The sequence below is a fragment of the Apteryx mantelli genome, chromosome 1 (genome assembly GCF_036417845.1).
Source record: "Apteryx mantelli isolate bAptMan1 chromosome 1, bAptMan1.hap1, whole genome shotgun sequence".
Classification (NCBI taxonomy): domain Eukaryota; kingdom Metazoa; phylum Chordata; class Aves; order Apterygiformes; family Apterygidae; genus Apteryx; species Apteryx mantelli.
The window spans coordinates 205,355,593-205,376,877 of NC_089978.1; the positions used below are offsets into that span (position 1 = coordinate 205,355,593).

Consider the following 21,285-nt stretch of genomic DNA (forward strand, 5'->3'; position numbering starts at 1 on the left):
GGATTAAGATTAGTCATCCTGTCTTTAGGGAGCCTGTTCATCAGTGACAATGGCACAAATTACAACCCGCTGCTTAGATTTCTACCTTCTGGATGTTTATTTTGTAGAAATCATACAAAGAATAATATTGCCAGGATAAAAATTTGGTGGGCATGGATTGCATTTGTCACAAACACCTCTTTTCTTGTATCATCACCCAGCTGTCCAGAATACTGATATTTGTCCATTCACAGAAGTATGAGACACCGGAGATTTTTTTTTTCTATCTTTCCACCTTGTTTTTGATAAACCTGACTTCAGCATCTTTTGAAACAATATTTTATGAGCTGTTTAGGATATTTACATTGTCTTCATTACACCAGTATCTTGCATTTCAGCGTCTGCATGCCTCTGCCTCACAATTTACCTGTAGGTGCCATTATCCTCACTTTGCAGAAGAGCAACTGTAGGACAGAGTGATGAAAGACACAAGGATTGTCACAAGGATTTTAGGAGTCAGCCCCACAAAAAGATGGGTCAAATGCTATCATACTCCTTGACTCATTCTGCATTTCCATTTTCTCAGGGCATGAGGATGCCTGTGGCTTAGGTTGCTAAGGTCCATCCATGCTGCCCGCTCAGGCCACTCTTAGTAGGATGCCTGCACATCCCATCTGCCAACATGGCTTGCATTTTTAGAGCTCTCTCAGGAAGACCCTTGCATCCAGCCTGTTTGTGGAAGTCAACCAGGTGATGGCCCTGGTGACAGCTAGGCCATCTATCCATGCATGCATTTGTGTATGCATAAGTCTACTCCAAAGAGTGGAGTGTATCCGGAGTTTCTCCTGCATAACATTATTTGAAGCTTGTTTCACAGCCCTGACTGAATCCATCTTGCATCTGCAAAAACATGATATAGACTTTTTTTGTAGCTGTATCTTAAGACCTTTGAAAAAACAGTTTATGTTAGCGTCCTTTTAGCAGAATAACAGATTGGTTGTGCATTTATATTGAATAGCTGCATATGGCAGGCATGTCAGACAGTGAAAGGATCTAAAGTGTTACTGCTCCATAAAATGCTACTTCCTAATATTATTTTTCTTACATTTCTGGCAGTAAACACCTGAAACTTTCATGGAGCATTTCAGCTGTGAATCTCAAAACACATATGTTATTGTGTATTTAGAGCTTGATTCAATTCACACTAAAGGCAATGACAAAATTTCCCCATTCTTTATTGTACTTGTTTGAGGTTCTCAAAGCAAATTTTGTCTGTTGAAAGTAGAATTGATACTAATCTGGTCACATCAAACCATAGTTTTTTTTAGCCTTTTGTGGATTTCTGAATTAATAAAATGAACAAACCCAGTGATTCTGCTTTCAAACTCACTGGTGATACAAAATAGAGAGTTGTCCAGCAAACTGGATAGTTGTGCCAATCACTTGTTGTCTACGGAAGACACTCTCAGCTCCTTTTTACTCTCTTTTTATTTTAATGCTTTGCAACAGGGCTGAACCAAGACGAATTTGCTCTTAAAACATGACTTAATTTTGGAGAATCCACAGCTATATGCCCGTGCCTGATTTTCTTTTGTGCTGTCTTCAGAACAACAAGTCTATGTGGTATCTGACGCTGGGCTTTTTCCAGTGATTTATTAACTGTGTCAGAATAGCTGTTGTGAATGCTGGGAAGCTCTTGTATACTGTGACAGTTGATATTGATTATGACAGTTTGTAGACTCTAGTGTGTTGTCAGACAGTGGATAGTATTTTGTCCCCTTGCTATACATACCAGGGACTATGGATCATAGTGTTTTCTTAAGAAAAGGGCCCATTGTCCAGCATTCTCGTTCCTCGCTGGTATGAGAGAAGTTGTGTAGCGTATTGTGCAGCAAATAGCAAAATAGTTCAGGCTCCCTATGGAACAGCCAAACAAACGTCAATTGCTTTCTGAAAAAAAATATGAGTAGTTTTTTCTGCCTCTGTTCTTTCAGTGGAAGGAGCCACGCAGTTGAGAGCAGTGGGTAAACTAGTCTGAGCCTGTCATTTAAGAAAATAAGATGAATCCTGTATTATCCATTGTCCAGAAATCCAGGCTTATAATGAGGGCTTCACTTCTGATAATTTTTAAAGCTTGCTTTCAGAGTCTTTACGTCTTCAGGGAGGCTGAAACTACATATTTCTAGAATGGGTTTGAAGAAGAGGATTTGCGCAAACTTGAGAGAAAGTGAAAGCTGGAGAGTGAGCTGGTCTGATGGGTACATCAAAAAGATCACCCCAAACAATGACTTCTTATTGCTGTTTGCTTTTAGCAAGGCTGTAGTAAAGCAGCACACAGGAGGAAAGATTTTCCTATTTGCTGTAACGCTCCTTCAGTGTGAAAGGAAAACAGTCAACAGCTGAGCTTTTACAGACACCCTGATGAGGAGTCAAAAGCCATTTGGTTTATTATGCTGTTCTGAATTATTCTATTGCTACTGTACTACTGGAAGAAAAGTCTTCCAGCAATGCATTTATTTTTAAAATAAATAGCACTTTAGGTGCACCAATGATAGTGAATAGAAAAGGAGCTGCTATGATTTTTCTGTTCTTGAAAGATCTTTCATAACAGCTCAAAACGGTTCATAAACTTACTCACAACTTAGATAATAATCCCTATGGAAAATGACCTTTAGAAATCTGTGCTATTAGAATTTTGATCTCATGTTGGTTTTAGATTGATTCAAATGCAGTTACTGCTGTGATTTTATGTTAAGGTGACACAAAATACTTTTCCACACATATTTTAAAATAAATATAATAGCAGATCACATGTGAAGTTAGTAAAAATAAATGCAATAGCAAGTCATATGTGAAGTTATATTATTTCAGGGGCACTTTGGGCCAATAATACAGCACTGAGCTGAGACCTGGGAGAACTAGATTCTAACACCTCTATGGGCCAGATGTTTGCCATTTAAATCAGTTCATTTCTCTGTCTGAACCCCCACTTATGGTCATTTGTTTACACTGTAAGGTTTTTGAGAAGGAGCTTTTCTTATTAGCTGTATACTCCCTATCAGAACGCAGTTTTGATCTCTGTTGGGATTTCTAGATGCTGCTATAATACTAACCATACTTTGTGTAATGTGATCTGTATTTTTTTAATGAAATATGGTGGATCAGCAAAAAATGAAGTCCTTAGTGGTAGCAAGGAGACAGAATTGAACTAAGTGTTTTGATTCCAATGATGATGCAATTTCCCATTCCATGCTCACATAGAATTTGTATTAATTACAGCACTGCCTGTGTTTAATAATTATGTTTCATAATGTTTATAGTTTGTACGTTCACTGTAATCCTAGCAGTGTACCAAGATTTTACAGTGGCATCTCTCAGCCCAGTATCAGGTATTAGTACTGTATGTATATTTATGTTTTTTATTGCAAAACATCCATGACAATATCAGAAATGCTTTAAAGGAAGGATAAATGCAACTGTTTTTAAATGCCTGTGGACATTACGGGCTTATTCGATTTGGGTCACTTTCTCTAATTTCATAGAGATTTTTAAAGAAGTTCAAAGGTGAAGAATGAAGAAGTTCAAATGTGAAGAATTGTCTCCTTAGCTGGCTTTTATCTAAAGCTCTGGTAACAATTCTCTGTCTCTGCATATTTTTGCCTCCTTAAGCCTGAGACCACTCCTGGAGAAGATAATTTTGGTGGTGTGCTGTGAAAAGTGACAGCTTCCCAGCACCAGTTGTCAACTAGCAGTGACTTGTATTAAGATACATGTAGTTCCTATCAAGAGAGCTCCCTTTCCCGTGAGCCATATCACGGCCATCAAAGGGTCCCTTTACTCGCTCGCCATTTCCAGGTGCTTGCCTGGGATGTTCTCCAGGTACGCAGGGCTCTCCTAGCTGCCTCTTGTCCTTTGAGTTGCAATCCTTTTCTGTTTTGTTCTCCTGACATGCAAAATAAGGCATTGATTTACACTGCAGAAGGTAGATGCTTTTCCTTCTCACATCCCAGTGCAGGTCTGTCTTATTTACAGCAGAGTGCCGAGCCTCCTTGTCCGTGGGCTGAAGCCTGTTCTCTTGAGTCACTGTTCTCTCTCTCTCTTCCCTTCAGATGGTGTCCACAGCGTCACAGCGGTCTGCACCCTGCGTGTCACCATCATCACAGACGACATGCTCACCAACAGCATCACGGTGCGACTGGAAAATATGTCCCAGGAGAAGTTTCTTTCTCCCCTCCTTTCTCTGTTTGTGGAAGGGGTGGCGACAGTGCTGTCCACTGCCAAGGATGGCATTTTTGTTTTCAACATCCAAAATGACACAGACGTCAGCTCCAATATCCTCAACGTGACATTCTCGGCATTGCTCCCAGGTGGCATTCGAAACAAGTTCTTCCCCTCCGAGGACCTCCAGGAGCAGATCTACCTCAACAGGACCCTGCTGACCATGATCTCCACGCAGAGGGTGCTGCCCTTCGACGACAACATCTGCTTGCGGGAGCCCTGTGAGAACTACATGAAGTGCGTGTCCGTGCTGAAGTTCGACAGCTCTGCTCCATTTATCAGTTCGAACACCGTCTTGTTCCGCCCCATCCACCCCATCAATGGGCTGAGGTGCCGGTGTCCCCCAGGGTTCACCGGTGACTACTGCGAAACGGAGATTGACCTCTGCTATTCCAACCCATGTGGTAACAACGGGCTGTGTCGGAGCCGAGAAGGGGGCTACACTTGTGAGTGCTACGAGGACTACACTGGTATGTGTTTATCTTATCTATTACCCGTGATTTATATGGTAGATCGTCAAATGAACCAGCTCTGTACCAAGCTGAAATTGCTGACATTCTTACTCAAAGGGAGAGAAACTCCTGAGACTAACTTCTGGTGGAGAGAAGGCTTTTATGTGTCACACGTCACTTAGGATAAGTCCTGTATCTCTTTGCACACACGATTATAAGAACCATGTGTTGCACCAGGCCTTTACGGGGGGCCCTATAGCTGCTGAAATGATTCTAGTTGCATGAACTTTTGCTCAAACAAATGTTTGTGCAAACATCCCCTGAACACATGCCTTGATTCATGATTTTACATTTTAACTGCTTTCTGGCCCCTCAGCCATACCACAGACAGACAGTGGACTGCAAGCAGTGTGTCTGTTGAGGGTGCTGCACCTCAGTTGCAGCAGTTGTTACCAGTTAATAGAGGTGTTGTGTGGCCTCAGTAACAGCTGACCAGTCCTTCTGTGCAAGCGCAGAACATAAGGATGGTTCACGTTTGCAAGCACTTGCAATAATATACATTTATGGGAAATACTTCATGTCAGCTTCAGCTTGCAAATATCCAGATAAACTCCAGAAAGACATAGGATCTTGCAGGCCTGTTCTAGACCTGTCTCTAGCAGCCTGGTGGTGAAGTTACTTGGCCTCATAGTTTACTTGACAGCTAGTAAAGATCAAAGTGCCGCTTCTCAAATACTCTTGAAAAGCTGTGGAAGAATATTAACTGAATGTTTTCTGGTACTTCAGTAAAGTCAGAGGGATTATTTATGTTTGAAATTGTGCATGTGTTTAAGCATTCTGCACCTAAGTGCTGCCCAGCTGTAATTTATGCTAACATTGCAGGAATGTCTGGTTTAGCCACTGAAGTTATAAAAAATTGAGAAGATAAATTATTCAGGTCTTCATATAAAAAAAAAGCTACACGATGTGCATGCCTACTGGGATGGATCAAACCCTCTAAGTGGAAGGGTTTTCCTTCACTTTCCATGGCTTTTGGCTCAGGGCTGTAGTTAAAAATGCGGTGGTGAGAGGAGACAACTGTCAGTGAGCGGGGACACAGCAGCAGCAAGTAAACGAGGGCTTTTCCCCGCAAGAGGAGCAAGAGGAGGGGGTCCCCCAGATCAGAGGGGGCCTCAGGACAGCAGCACCCTCATAAGGCATGGGAGACAAACCTTTTTGCCTAGCCAGTGAAATTCTGAATCTGGCTGTGAGATGGCTGGGATTTTCAGTCTTTGCCAATTTTCCTGACAGACTTCTCCCGAGTGACTTATGCAATGGAATACACTGTAAAGTCCATTTTCCCTTGTGAGTAATTGATGCAAACTGTATGCAGCATTAGGCATCACAAAATAGATTTTATGACCAGTTCATTTCATTTAACATGTTCATGTAATAAATAGCATAAATAGGAATGGTTATGAGTAGCAAGTCTCATTAAATGAAAATGTGCCTCTAAATAAACTTACCTCATCCATGACTTAGGTTTTGGAATAGTATGCATTCCTATCTATCAGGTTTTGAGGGTTTCATGCTAGAAATCTCTGGAAAAAAAGCTGAGTATGCTAAAAAAAAAATAAAGAAGGTAGTCTTATTCATGTAAATAAGTCATGAACATATTTAATAATTAACACTGTACTCAGAGCAGACATGGTACACATTTTGAGGAGCAGAGCCAACATGGTACACATTTAGAAGAGATGTTATTCCTACACAAAGAAAGATTTGGTCCATCAGTGTGCCACGCAGCAGCGCGCCAGGGCTCCTTCAGCCGGGGTGGCTTCACAGGGCCGGGACTGGCGTGTTTCCTCCCGTGGCTCCGTGAGTCTGGACAACCAGGAGAAACCCCACCAGCCCTATTCAAAAGGGCTCTGAAGTCCTTTAACCTGTAAATTGATACGAATATTATCAAATACTCCTGTTTTATTAGTGAATGCATGCAGTTGAAATTTAGTATCTACTCCATGGTTAGTTGATGTTACATTAGTGCCTTCAGGCTCAAAATCGCATAACAATGTTTTTTCCATTAAGCCTGACACACTTACCCACATGTGGTGGTCATTAGGTGGCAGTTGTTTTTCATCCCCTTTACCGAACGAGGTGGAAAATGTTATCAACAAATAATCTATTACTAGAAATATTTTACGAAGTACTTGATCCATTATTGAATCTTGTTCCAACCTCCTTTAAGAACTACGTTATTTTACCCATGATTTTTGTCCATTTTAAGATAATTTCATATCCATTTACAAGTTCAGTTTATATCTGTTAATCATAATGTTGTATTTTCCTGTTATATAAAAATATTTATTGTATACATGATACAGATTTTATATCTATTTAATATTTAAATAGTGTAGGTTTGTTTTTTTTAATAACAGCAGTGCATGTTGAATTATATAATGTAATGATAGCAAATGAGAATGAGCAGAACAGTGTTTGCCTGATGGTATGAATAGAGGAATGCTATAGCTGAAATTTGAGAGATTCCAGCATTACAGAAATGTTACAGTGGTATTAACTCAGTGTGGTAACATATCAGTATGAGATACTTATGAATCTTTGAATTAACTGTAAAAGATGAAATATGGATGGTAATAGTCAATGAAATGCAGCCTGCTCTGGAAGCTCTGAAATTCCAGGTTCCCAATTAAGAGCCTACGTAGAAAAATAATTGTAAGAAAATACTAATAGCTGTCATCTCTTTGTAAGATATGCTGAAAGTCGATGATAAATCACCACACAATCATAATCCTGTACCAAATCTATCTGACTGGTCACCTGTTAAAAATATAGCATTTATTTCCTGTAGAAGATAATTATGTCCTATCTTAATCGGATGGAATTTCCCCCCATTTTTCCACCCTGCTTTGAAGCTCTCCATTTGTTTTGATGTAATTGTTAGCCATTTATACACGATGAAAGTTTCTCTTTCTTCAGGAGTCTTCTGTTACTAGCACAAAGGTAAACTGAGCTTTTACAAGATATTTTTGAAATTTGAATACTCACTAGTTCTTGGATACTTGAAATTAGCTTCACTTCCTGTGATGTAAGGAGGTGAGTGAACAAGGACATATTTTTAATTCCTTTTTTCAGAATAAGGACCACATTAGATTCTTTTGTTTTATCCAAATTTGTGCACGTAAGTGAAGAACAGTACACAAATACAATAGTGCCATCGATTGCAGGGAGCTATGAGCATGACTGGAAAGTTGAAGGATGTTAAGCAAACAAATACAATGAACACTGTGGAAAGCACGTTTTATTTTTTCAGCTATATTTCATATATCTTTGAGTGCAGCAGAAGCAGCTGAAGTGAGCTATAGGTGAAGGTGTGGACAGATGAAAAAATGTCTGTACCCCACAGGGACGAATCCCTGAAGGGCAGAAGCATCATTAGATCCACACAGTTTTTGGAGACATAGTTGCTGCCACAGTTCCTGAATGAGCTGTACTTCCAGCCCCATCTTGGTGCCTCCTCCAGGACATATCACTGAGGCTGTAAGTTGCCACCTTTCTGGATACAGATTCCCATGATTCCTGCTGGCCACGATTCCTGTGTGAACTGGTGTCTGCTGCCATGACTGGGATCCTCGCAGCAGCTCTCACGGCAGTTCAGCATTTCCATAAAGTAAAATTTTATTTTATACAGAACAAAAGCACTCCAAGGGGGAAAAATACCCTAAAACAATAAAGAGATTTAATGTTCCCACTGTTCTCTTTAGCACAGGTCATTCTCTCTGCCTCCTTTGCTACCTAACCCATAGCAAGGAGCGATTTCGAGGGAAGAGATTGTCACAGAAGTTCCTGTATCCTCTGCATCTCTCCTTGGATTTCATTTCAGGTGGGAGGAGAAATTTTAAGTGGTTATAAATCTTCTAGTAATCAAATACAGCAATTAGAGATCTTTTACATGTTATACTTTTTTCCTCCTAATTTGTTTTTGTGATACCATATTGACATGAGAAATCATGACATCTAACTTTATCGCCATGAATTCCCACTTTGTGCTGTGAGAAGGCAATTATAGCTGGTTTTGTAGAACCATGCCAGCAGTCGCTATTCATATTGTTTAGTAAGTTCTCAGTGTTTGCTTCTTTCCAACAATGTACTAGCAGTAATAGTAAATGTGAAGATTTGATTCGCCAGTATCTTTACTTGCATCCATTCTTTAGGCAGTAATTTCACTACTTGGTGCGATACTAGATTCTCATTTTTCAGGCCAGAGAGATTTATTTGGAAGAATTTCAGCTTTCAAGTAAAGAAATCTGGCAGCCAGGGTAGCCATAATGAGTATTTTATCTTAGACTGGAGTGTCTGAAATTCCAGTCTCAGTTACACGTTTGCAGCTCCGCTAAGCCATTGGGATCATTGGTTTGTAACAGCAAAATCTTGTACAGTGTATCTTAATATGATTCCTTTAGACTTCTTACTGCATCGTTACCTCCTTGTTCAGTTTATGAAAGGCCGTGATTTTATAATGGCCAGGCTGAACAAGGTTTACCATCTCTGGGTTGTGGGGCTTTGTCAACACTTTCAAAGAGTTTTGACCAAGTTTGTCTTTGACACAAACCACCAAATAAGAAATTCCATTGTTCCCAAAACTCTCCCATAATTGTAGACAATTGGACAACTTTGTGGATCATCTCTCTGGGCTATCTCATTCAAATGTTAAGGCAAAACTTTGTACTGTTGCTGCCTTAACAGTGTCTTTTAGTTCCCATCTTCAAAGTTGTGATAGTGGATTCCAGGTGCATATATATTATAAATGTATGAAAATAGTGGCAGGACCTAATGCTGTAAAAAATAGCGTATTCATTTTCAGGAGTTTAAATATAACTACAGTTATTAGGGTGCTGGGTGGTTTGCAACAGGTGATTTGTGCCCTTTTCAGAATTTGAAGGCTGTATCTTTTCCCACTTGTAGCAAGTCTTAACAGTTTTTTATAAAGTTATTCTGCTGACTCTGATTGCAGAAAAAGTTGAGGAAGAGTGCTGACTATTGACTTTTTAACCACTTGCATTGTTTCTGGAAACCTTGGAGGAAGACTTGGTTGTCTTTACTTGCCATTTCTGTATGGCAATACCAGAAGAAATCTTATTTTGAATGCCTCCACTCGTGTGAAATAGGAAAGTCTGTGCAACATTAGAAATTTTTCTTCTTTTTCAGCAGTTCTGTGCCATGCTGTTCTGATGTTTGTGGTTGAAACTAGGTGTTTATAACTGAAACACAGTTTTTCCTTTATTTCTGTGAACCTGTCCCTCTCCATAGCTGAGGTAGCTTTTTCACATCTGATGGAGGCATAAATGAATATATCCTTCTAGGGTCCTTCCTTGGGATTACTACTTTTTATCTTGTTCTCAGTTCTTGTTTTCACAGTTGTCCCAACACAGTCTTTTCCATCACCTTGTCTCACTTTCTGCATGTCATCAGCATGAAATTTTTGTGAGGGAAATCCTCTTCTCCCTTACTGAAATAAACAGACAGCTCAGTTGGTCTAGACTTTGCAAGCTCTCTCCCTGCAGTTGACAGCAATGATGTGCAGAGGGAGCTCAGGTGGTTGGTATCTCTCTTCTCTTTCCAACCTGTGGCCCTTTGAAAGCAGACGGGCTCACGCGCTTGGTCAGCTGGCGAGGACCCTGCACGCAGTGCAGTGGGCTGGCCAGAAGCAGAGCTTACCTGCTCCAAACATTTTTCAGAGCATGACTGGGGCAAATGCTGGAGAAGCCTCTTTTTCTTCTTATACAATCTTCATCGCTCAGCTATGTACTTTTAGACATAGATACTCATAAATCTTCTCAGTGCTTTGAAGTTTCCCCATATGACCAATAAACCCCAGATGTTGTCTTGTGAGTTGACTTAATATCTAAACATATAAGGAACCCTTAAAACCTTTTCTTTGCAATTAGCCATGGATAATAAGTCTTCCATTGGCTCTTATATAGTACATGCTGCATTTCAAGAATGCAGCAGTCAGTTGTGATATTTAATTCGCTTTCTCTCCTTTTAATGTTATATCCATTTTTTGTCATGAAATCATGAAAAAAAGTATTAGTCTGGACATTCGGAAAAAGAGGTATCACCAGGCAAAGTTCTCTTTTTTGGGTATGTGTACTGTCAGAGAGCGATGACTGCTGATCATTACAAGTGGCTCATGTACGAAGCACTTTTCATCTAAGGATTGCTGCAGACTCTGCAAAAGTTGCTATTAATAAATGAAGCCTCTGAGGCACCCCTTTGAGCAAAAGGGGTGCTGCCACCCTCCCCAAAAGGCTGGGGAAGCTGAGGCACAAGGTCCTGAACTCTTTCAGGTCACATAACAGCGGTCGGCGGCAAAGTCAGGAGCAGCTGCAGCTGCTCGGTGCTATTTCTGGGCTACAGATGGCCGGAAACCTGGAGGATCTCGCTGTGAAAAATATTTTTTTCCTAACGCAGCCTCTCAGCAGAAGCCTGTGGGCCCACGCATCCACTGTGTTAAACTCAGAGATTTGTTGTGCCCTGTGTGTTAAAATGGGTCCTTGCTGGTGTTTACAGTAGCACTAAGTGCTTGTGCATGCAAGGGTGAGGTGAGCACGTGATGGCCTTGTGGCTGAGCTAGAGCAAAGCGCTTCTCCGTTTGGCCTGAGGAGCCAGCCCAGGTATCATGACTACCTAGCTGCTTGCCCAATAAGGTAACTGGAATAATAGCCCAATAAAAACAGAGTGAAGTTACACTTTTAAAAAATACAGTCAAAAGCTGAAATCTATTCAACTTTTAAATCACGTTGTATTTCTGTTGACTCTATTTCTGTCAATGTTCCTTAATCACAAGAGCTTAACATTGGAAATCTGGAGTTTATATCAGATTCACAGGTGCTGCTGAAGAGGTGTGCAGCTTCCACAGATGGATTTTTATCTGAAGGATATTTCCTTCAGCTAATCTTCAGCCTAAGCTCACTTGTCAGGATGCAAGAGGTCTTTTCCGACTAGATTACTGTGGTATATTTGTTGACAGTTTTGTTCTCAATATTTGCGGTGTAAATTGCCTGCAGCTTTAACATCAATCTGCTATACCTTTCCCTAAACCTAGGCAAAGAGTTTTATCATATTACCCTCATCTGGATGTATATTAACTAGCTACTGTTCAAAGTTTGAAAGCGTTCCCAGCCATGCACTAAGCCTCCCTTGCCCCCTGCCCCAATACGCTGCTCTTCGGCTTGCATCTTGGATTCAGCCGAGTTGTTAAAATGCCTGAGGTTGAGACTCCTCTTCTGGAGCCCCATGGCTTATCCTTCCTGCCTGTGGAAATACTTGCACAGATCAAAGTCCATGCCTGTCATTTTAAAACCAAGCTACAGACCTAATGTGTTGTTTGTTCTTTTTAATTAGTTTTAGAATGGCTTGACAAGACTTCAGCTCTTACAAGATATTTTAGTAGCGGATGTATTAAGGATAGTTTGTGAAAGAAAGCAACAGATCAGACACCAATATAATCACTTAACCCTCACCTTGGAAGCTACCTGGATGGTACAAACACTTCTGAATTCAGCTCTTCCAAGTAGTTCTGCGTCTAGGAAATCCGACCTGTTCTGGTTTTTCCATTGTGTTGTTTTGCTTTTTCTTCAGGCAGCTGTGTAGTTGGCCTGTTCTTCTCTTTATTTACCCTCCTCCACTATTTGACACCTACAGAGTTTGTCACTGATGATTTTATGCTTTCTTTCCCATTGCTGATAATGTTAAGTAACATAAAGCTGAAAATCAGTGCCCAAAGAACTTGGAAAATCACCTACTTGAGGATGATTCTGTGCTTGTAGTTACATTTTTAGACCAATTAGTTTTTAATTCCCTTGATGTATGCCCTACTTATGTTATAATTTGGGGAGAGGGTAGGTTCTTAACCAAATGCCATACGTTATCAAGTCAAGGTGCTTTGCGGAAGCAAAAGGCATGCAGATGCATTATATTTGATTAATCTACTCTTGTCAGGCATTCTGATAGCCTGCAGTCTGCCGATGACAGTGTGGGATTATTCAAGTTCTCCCGTTTACTCTTGGAACAACTGGAATAATGTTGGTTTCCCTCCAGTCCTCTGGAACCTCCTTTCTGAGCCCAGAAGAGAGGTTTGGAAACCAGAATTAATGCAGAGATGCTCTGAGCTGACTCATCCAGCTTTCCTGCATGGGAACTACTTGGAGCTGCTGATTAACAAGTGTCGAGCGTTGGTACCTGCTTAGCAGCGGTACCTGACCTCTCCTTTGATACTGTTGGCAAGAAAATGTCCTATGAACATGATTATATCATTAGCTCTTCTCAATAGAAGAGGGATATGTATTGAACACCTCTGATTTCTTGGAACTCCTATGGGCATTCCCGTTAATAATGTATTGATACAAAGTTACGATTCTTTTTGTTTTAGCATATATGACAAGTTTCTTTTATTGTCCTTAGCTATTGGACATCTATTTCTTTTTGAATGATTTTGCTTTATCAATTTTCTGCAGTTCTGAGGCTCTTACTTGCTCTCAACGTGTACTTCTGGTTTCATACTGATGGGATTTCTTTTACCACATCTAAAGGGGAGTCTTAACTCTCCCAGGCTTTTTGACATTCTTAGTAATGATGTATTTGCTTATCTCTGTTGTTATTACTAACCAAAAAAAAGTGGAAGGTGGAGAGTAATTATACAAAGTGGAGCTATTTGATATTATAATTTTATAGGAAAATGTAGAACCCCTCCTTACTGAGATACGTAATTTCTCACACACTGTCATAATTTTGAACATATATATTCACTGAAGAGCAATGCTCCTGAGAGAAACTACACACACAAAATGAGGGTTATTTTAATTAAAATATTTTAAATAGCAGTTTATTAAACTACTGCAAACTACCCTGTGTTCATAGTTTACCATTGTGCTTTTACTGATTTAGCTAAGTTGAGCCTTGTGTAACATATGACTTGTTTTTTTTTCTCATAGTTGTTTTTAATGTCGGAACAGTTACTTGGATAAAATTTTAAAATGCAAGTAAACCACACAAATGCATTTTAAAACGTCAAAACATACAGTTACTAAGTGTCAAAATAACCCGTATATTAGACTACCCTTTGCGTGTTTCTTTTGCCAGTGGTGAGGTGTCTTGATTGGTTGTTTCTCACTGAAAACAAATCAGATAGATAGGGAAAAAGGAGAAGAGAAAGGAGGAGAAAAACCCAGCAACCTGCCTTTAAGTTATTTGTGGGGAAGATAAAATCATGATGAAGTATTATTTTCTTCAATATACCTCATGTTCTGGAAACCTACTCACAATTCTCATAGCAGATCATAGGTTATGGTTAAAAAAAGAAATTCCAAGTAGGCTGGAAATAAATACTTCAGATGTTCCAAAACAAAAAGAAATTTAACTTCCAAAGAACACGGTACACAGGACTCCTTTTCTCTTATCTCCTAACACAAAACTGGGAAACCACTTACAAATGAAAATAGCACAAAACTGTGAAGAACACATGCTGCTTCTGTGTGTATTTGTGATCACGGAGACAGCAGGATGGACTGTTGGATTCAGAGATGAGGGTATTAGGGTGATGTCCTGTTAGGGAAGAAAATGTTTAAAGTAGTTTTTTGTGTGTCTCTTCTTTGTGTTGCGATGATTGAAAATTTCGACAGTTGAGCAACAGACTGAGGCACTTGGCCTTGAACATCAAGATAATTAGAGCTCTGCGGTACAGTTATGCGGAGCATTGTGGGAACGGCAATTTCACTGCTGTCGCAAATGCTCTTTTGTTTAGAGCATCACGGTTCACTGCCTGCATCCAAATCCCCTGCTACTCATTGGGGCTGGGCTTTGGTCTCCGAGGCTCCTACTGTACTGTGCCACCGCTCAGCTGCATCAAAACATTAAGAGTACTTATCATCCAGAGTTTTTAAGTTTATTTTTATAAATCAAGATGAATGTATTTTGCTTTGCACTGTCTTTTACATTCTCTTTAGCTAAGCATAGTAGAGCTAATATATTGTATTTTCCAATACAATAATTAAAAAAACATTGTTTAGCTAGATAGGGCCACCCACACTCAAGAGGTCAGCACACTGATGTGTGCATTGTAAGAAACATCATTATTTTGAGTGCCTTATATTAATAATTAAACACAATCTAGATGATACCATAAAGTATATTAACTCTAACAAGACTTGGCAATCATATAAGTTTACTTTAAAATGCAACAATATTTTGCAAAATAACTGAATTTTAATCTAGTTAAGTGTCTTAGCAAGAGTGAATTCCACTAGCTGTGGAACTTGACTGAATTCATTTTTGATCAGTCTGTTTAAAAAATATATATATATATATATATATATATATAAAATATAACTTTTGAATTTCTACCTATCCTGTAGATTAAAAAGTACATTTATTTCAAGGTTTTCTGTGCAAGCTGTGTGACCTTACAATATCTTTTCCAAGATTCATTAAGAAAAAGGAGAGTTCCCTGATTTAGTTGCTTTTTGTTCTCAGTTACATTTTAAAATATTCTATGGCTTCTTTTCTAGTATTCACACTAACTGGCCATTCTTCCTCTTTCCGAGAAAGCTTCTGTCAAACATTAAGGGGCATGATTTTGACTGAGGTCTGCCTGTTTCCCAGTGCTATCATCTTTTCCTCTGTATTGGGTTACACAGAAGATGCGAGAGTGATTTCCCTGTGAAAACTTCAAATCCTGGAAAACACAAAATGCAGGCTCTCACCAATTTTCCTTTAATGTCCGTGTGCGGAGTAAGGCTCATGCAGTTAATCTCAGAGGGCTGGTGGGGATCAGGACAGGCCGTTTCTTCCCTCTTTTGACTCTTACTCCGAATCTGAACATCAAGCCTGTAACAGTTACATGGAGAAAATGAAATGGGAGCTTAGTGGAAAAAGGGCTGGACTCTCCTAAAGAAAACAGTACCCGTAATGTTTGCCAGGGAAGGGGAGAACCCGATCTGCTTTTTCCCATATCCCTGAAACCTTTCTTATCTTCCTGTCTTTCTGCTGCCAGTTAGTTGTCTTATTTGCAAGTAAGTGTCCTTTTCTAACTGCTTAATGTTAAGTTAAATTGTTCAAAAATAAGTGCTAGAACCTTCCCTTTCCCTAAAAATTTGGGAATTGGGAGCTGCAGCCCTTTGGTGTCCTCTTCTATGGAAAGCAGTTTAGGGAAAAAAAAAAACAGGCTAAAAGCAAGCAGGATGTCTGTTTGTGCCTGAAAGTCTGTCTGGCTTTTCAGCCCCGAGTTCCTGTTGATAAAAGACGTTATTGCACCCTCCCTCCTCCCCAACATAGCCACCTTGCCTTGCTTGCTTTCTTCCTTCGGTTTAATATCTGAAGGGACTGAAATTGCCTGTGAAACCACATCCTTGTGGAATTACAGTGCCTGGTGGTGCTATTCAGTGCCCAGTAAAAATTGCAACTTTGCATTATGAAATAGCTCTTTTTTGGCATCTGAATACAGGCATGCCGTGTTCACAAGTGACCTTTTCCTTTACTGCTGTCCTTGGAAACACGTGAGGGCTAGGTAAGGCAACCGGTTCCCATGCTGAAGTGCATGTAAGTGCACATGGATGCGAATAAAGACCAGACTGCAAAATCTGCCCCTAAGGAGACATGTCCCGAAAGTCACTGTGGCTGCTCCAGCCTTCAGTTCCCTCTGCGTAATGACACTCCGGGAAAAGGATCAAGGGGCATGGAGAACAGAACGAAAAAAATAATGTCAGGCATACATATGGTTAAGGCAGAGGAAGACTCTTTCTCTTAAAAATAGAGTGGGAGATATTCCTCTGTAAAGAAATTTAACACGTTATGCACAAGTGTGTTTTGTTCTTACACCTCTAGGTTTCTCATCAGTTTTTAACAGAGAATGGCAATAAGGTGGGATTTTTAGAAAGATCTGTACCAAGAGGTTTGTTATAAGTAAGATATAGTGCAAATTGCAGGCACAATGACATAATCTAATTTGGTTTTATCTTTGCATCTATAGTAATATTTTCCCCCTAGTAAATACATACAGAGATAAAGCTTAAGCTTTTGAAAGACAGTGCTTCGTGACCATATCTTACCCCAAATCAGTGACAGATTGTCTTACATTTGTATATACACAATGTATGTGTATATTTATGTCTTACATATATTCCCTACCGCAGAACTCACCAATAACTGAAAACGTCTGTGTGCTTCTTTTCTCTCTTGTGTAGATTTGTGCTTGACATGGTCCTGTGTGAAAGACATACCCTGAAAAGGTCTCTAAAGCTTTAACTTAACAGGTCAGATGAAGAGGGAGATGACAGCTTATCAGGGTACTGTACACTTCAACCAGCGGTTTGGTAACTTGCATAGCTTGGAGATAGTTGTAATCATCAAAAGAGTAAAATATAAGAAATTAGCCATAGGATCCCATAGAGCAAAAACTGTTGTTAGGTAGCTGTGGCAGGCTAAAGGCATATATGTTTTCTTTCTCATTCTCCTCCACCGCATCTAAACCATCCAAAAAGTGCTTTTTCTCAGCATTTCCTCTGAAGCCTTTGGGTGAGGTGGTGCCAGGTTGGCAGAGGAGTGGTGGCGGGGAGACCCCCGCCGTGGCCCAGTGCGTCCCTGCCCAGTGTGCTCGAGCCCCTTTTCCTGACCCCGTGCTGGTGGCTTCACGCAGGCGCCTGCTGAAGGTGGTGTGGCACATGGTGTTGACAGTGAATTGACACTAATCCATGAGCTGCAAAATCCTGAGTTAGCGCCTTCTCTTTCCAAAGCCACAAAGCGGACTTCAAAATTGAACGTTTTTGTAAATGAAGAATATTTTACTGTGACTTCTGGTTCCTTGCTTATCAAGGGTATGCTGGTACTAAAAGAAAAAAAACACATTGCCATAAGTTGTGGTAAGTTTTAAAGTGTTGATAATACTTCTGAGGTTTGTACTGCTCCTGGTCTTGTTCCTGGAACATAAATGGAGAGCTATCTAGTGTAAACAAAATGTAAGCTTTTTGACTGAGAGTTTTTAATCCTCAGCAAATACATGAGAAAGAGAGCATAGACATTAAAGACTTGGTCGTGGCTTCTGTCTGTGCATAGTTCCTGTGCGTAGTCAACATTGGTAGAAGTTGCATGGGAGCGTAAGATCCAGTGACCATTCAGACTGAGTATATATCATCTTGAGAACATGCTCATAATTTCTGGAATCCACAGACTAATTCATTTCTCCAACAGATGTGCCCCAAATATCACTAATCCTCTTCCGTATTGTTTCTTTTTTCTATTATTCCTTCTCATTTAAATGTGAAAAAGAAAAAAAATACCCGAATCCCAAATCATCCATCCCTGCAGGGTGTCCTGTTTTGTTTTGTGAGATCAGGGAAGGGGAGGAGGCAAGGAATGGAGGAAAGCAGCATATCTTTGCTCAGGTTGGCACTGTGCTTTGGAGCTGGCCTGATTTGGGGCTGGTGAGGAGCCGAGGGTGCCAGCGGCCGCATGGGCAGTACGGCACATCCACAGCCATGGCCAAAGCAGCTCAGCAGAGCAGAGACCTCAGCTTTTTATCATTGTGCTTCTGTGAAATGTGGCACTGTGCTGATTTAACTCTGTTGGTAGCAGGGGAAGTATTAACAGGTGGGACTGAGTCCTGCCCTACTCTTGTCCATTTGGCCAGGTTTCCATCGCAGTCCTCCTCCCTGGAGATGCTGGTGGCCATGGACCCCAGAGCAGCTGGGGAGCAGATGCCGTCACTGAGGACCCCACTGGGAGGAAGATCAGGGAAGAAGTCACCAGCATCTTCCCACTGGGGAGGAATTGAGAATGGGAGCTTCTTCTGAGCAGCTAGTTTGAGTTAGGCATTTCGGACTGGAATTTGCCCATCAAAAGCTCTCACATGCCTTGGGGCCAGCAGATGCCACCCACAGCTTGAGAAACTAATAACAGAAAATAAAAAGCTTCCCATGTTCATTATTTTGGAGCATCTCGTGATTAAAGATCTCGTGACCTTCATCCAGTCCCATGATTTTTGGAAATCTGATTTGTGAGTTATCAGGAATGCCCAGAGGGACTTCAGGGAAAATGGCCCAGAGACAGGCAGCAGGGTGATGGTAAAGGAGAGTGATGATATATAGCTGTAAGAACATTAGCAGTTCTGCACTGTCTCTTCACACTGCCTCAGCGTTTAATGCTTATGCCCACAGGAAAAGTTAAATCAGATCTAGAGGTAAAAAAAGTGATTTTCTGAGTATCTTTATATAGGATCATTTGCTATCTATCACCTCAGAGAGCTACTTGACATGTTAAAAAAATATGTGTGTGTGTGTGTGTGTGTGTGTGTGTGTGTGTGTGTGTATGTATCTCCACTCACAGTGTGGGAAGATTGTTTGGAATTGTTTTTGTTGTTACTTTGCTTAGTGTTTTAAATCAGGTTACTGAATAACAAGGTATTTAACAATATCTTGTTAAATCTGGAACAGTTAGCTACTTCAATTACAAAAGACAGCTGTCATTATGAGTTAGTAGGATTTAGTCTTAAATAGTGGGGGACAGCAGGGTGGGCAGTGTGCGTGGTGTGTGTTTGTGTGTCTGTATGTCTCTATGTATTACTCAAAATTCTCAAAATCCGCTTTTATAGAGCAGGAAACAACAAAGAGAGCAGAAATCAAGAGGAAGGAGAGACCCCAAACTGAACATTAAGCTGAATGTAAGAAGGTTGCGGCTGATTTTAATTTTCTTAGATCCCAGCACTAAAACATTAATAAGTGAATTAATAAGTAAAAGGAAAGATCAAAATACATTTTCTAATTTGAATGTGAGGTAGCAGGATAATGAAGGTTCAAATCCCTCCCAAAATGAAGAATATCAATGTCAGTATTAAGTCTAAAGACTATGTCTGCTATGGCCTCTCGGAAATGTCAATAGAAGTTTGACTATTGATTTCTAAGGACCAAGATTTTACCTCTCTCCTTCAAACAACACCTTCTAAGTTGTCTGTATAAAATGATTTATGACTACAGGCTTCCCTTAATTGTCTCACAGTCACCAGTACGCTGATGACTTCTAAATTCTATTTGATCTAATTTTGTCATTAAAAATGACTGGTTACTTTTTCTGGGCAACAGCTCTCTAACGTCTCTCATAAAATACGGAGAGGGGTTTTTTGTTGTTTTTTTTAATTATTATTATGTTTCATTTGTAAATGGAATGTGCTGGGAAATAAGGCTAAATTTTCCCATTCGATTCCAGGGGTTAGACTCATGCACCACAGAGTCATGAAAGTCACGAATTTCCCTTCATGGGCGAGATCCAATATTTATTTTCATTACTCAGCTTGCACCTGGGCACTTCAGGCATATGACAAATCCCTTTTCCTTCAGTAAGTTCCTGAGCAGTCAATGGAGAGAGGTGGGCGTCCGCTGCAGGCGGTGATCCAGTTCATGGAAGTCAGGCACTACGCCCGCCTGTGAGCCAGCTAAAATGCAGTCGCAACAGCCTACTTAAAGCTGTGTTTCCGTGACAGTTCAACCCTTCTAAGACCATTGCTTCACCCTCCTTCCTGGGCGCATGTTCCTGCCTCCTCCCCCCGTGCTGCTGGGCTATTCAGCTGCTCCTGGAAGGACCTCAGCAGAAGAATACTAACCCCACAATAAAGGAGCGAATGGCAGGTTGCTCTATTAGCTCCACAAATCAGTCACTGCTGCCGCGGATGAATGCTGGTGCACAGGAGGGGGAAAAATGTGCAATGAGTTTGGGGAAAGGGTGGGACTATGGTAAATCCCACTGCCATCAGCTTAAACTATGTCAAAACTGCCCCTAAATGGAGTGCGCTGAATCCCACCCTGTTTATCTCTTGCCCCAAGAGAGATTTCCAGGCTATCTCTGCAATTAATTTGTATGTGCAATGAAATTATAAATTAGAGCCCCATGGAGTGGGACAAAGAGGACGAACTCCTGTTGCCTCTCGCGTTCTCCGTTCATTTTGTGGGATGCGGTTTTATGCTTCCCTGCTAAAACTCGCAGTCGGTGCTGAGCAGGTATCGACAAGATGAGAGCAGCGAGAGCGGTGGCGCGTACCGTGGCCGGTGTGGGTAACTGGACACCGGCGCGCTGTTCGCGCGGGCTATCAATGTTTAACTCGGAGGCCTGCAGAGCCTTAATGGAATCCACGTCTTTTTTTAGCGCGTTAGGCACAGAAAGCCTCAGATCTGGCTTGAGCAGTTCTGCTGCGGGGTTATCTCTCCTCCGAGAGTGCCTATCGCTTTGGGTCTCTGCCAACCGATACATATATCATGGGGTGGGTGGCCTTTACCTTAGTGCAGGAGATTTTAAAACCAGATATGTGGCAGGTTTGGGGTGAGGATTTTTTTTCCTTTCTTCGTTTGATGATTTTAACCACCTTATTATTACTTGCTGCGTTGATCACTTCAGTACAAATCATCATTCCAGGTTATTAGCGTTCTAGTTACCAGAGGAGGAGGAGGATTGATTTTCCCATAATGTGTAACATATCAAACAAATTTTTAATGATAGTTGGTTCTTTATTAGAGCAATGGGGATTCTTCAAGAATTT

The 21,285-nt window shown here is 40.7% G+C and overlaps 1 protein-coding gene across 1 annotated transcript in view; it reads left to right on the forward strand.

The window, feature by feature from the left end:
- Nucleotides 1–21,285, forward strand: part of CELSR1 (cadherin EGF LAG seven-pass G-type receptor 1) — a 183,415-nt gene that overhangs the window by 73,862 nt on the left and 88,268 nt on the right. The window contains exon 2 of the mRNA XM_067315932.1: nucleotides 4,089–4,727. Within this exon, the coding sequence (XP_067172033.1) occupies nucleotides 4,089–4,727 (639 nt within the window). The remainder of the gene's footprint in view (nucleotides 1–4,088; nucleotides 4,728–21,285) is intronic.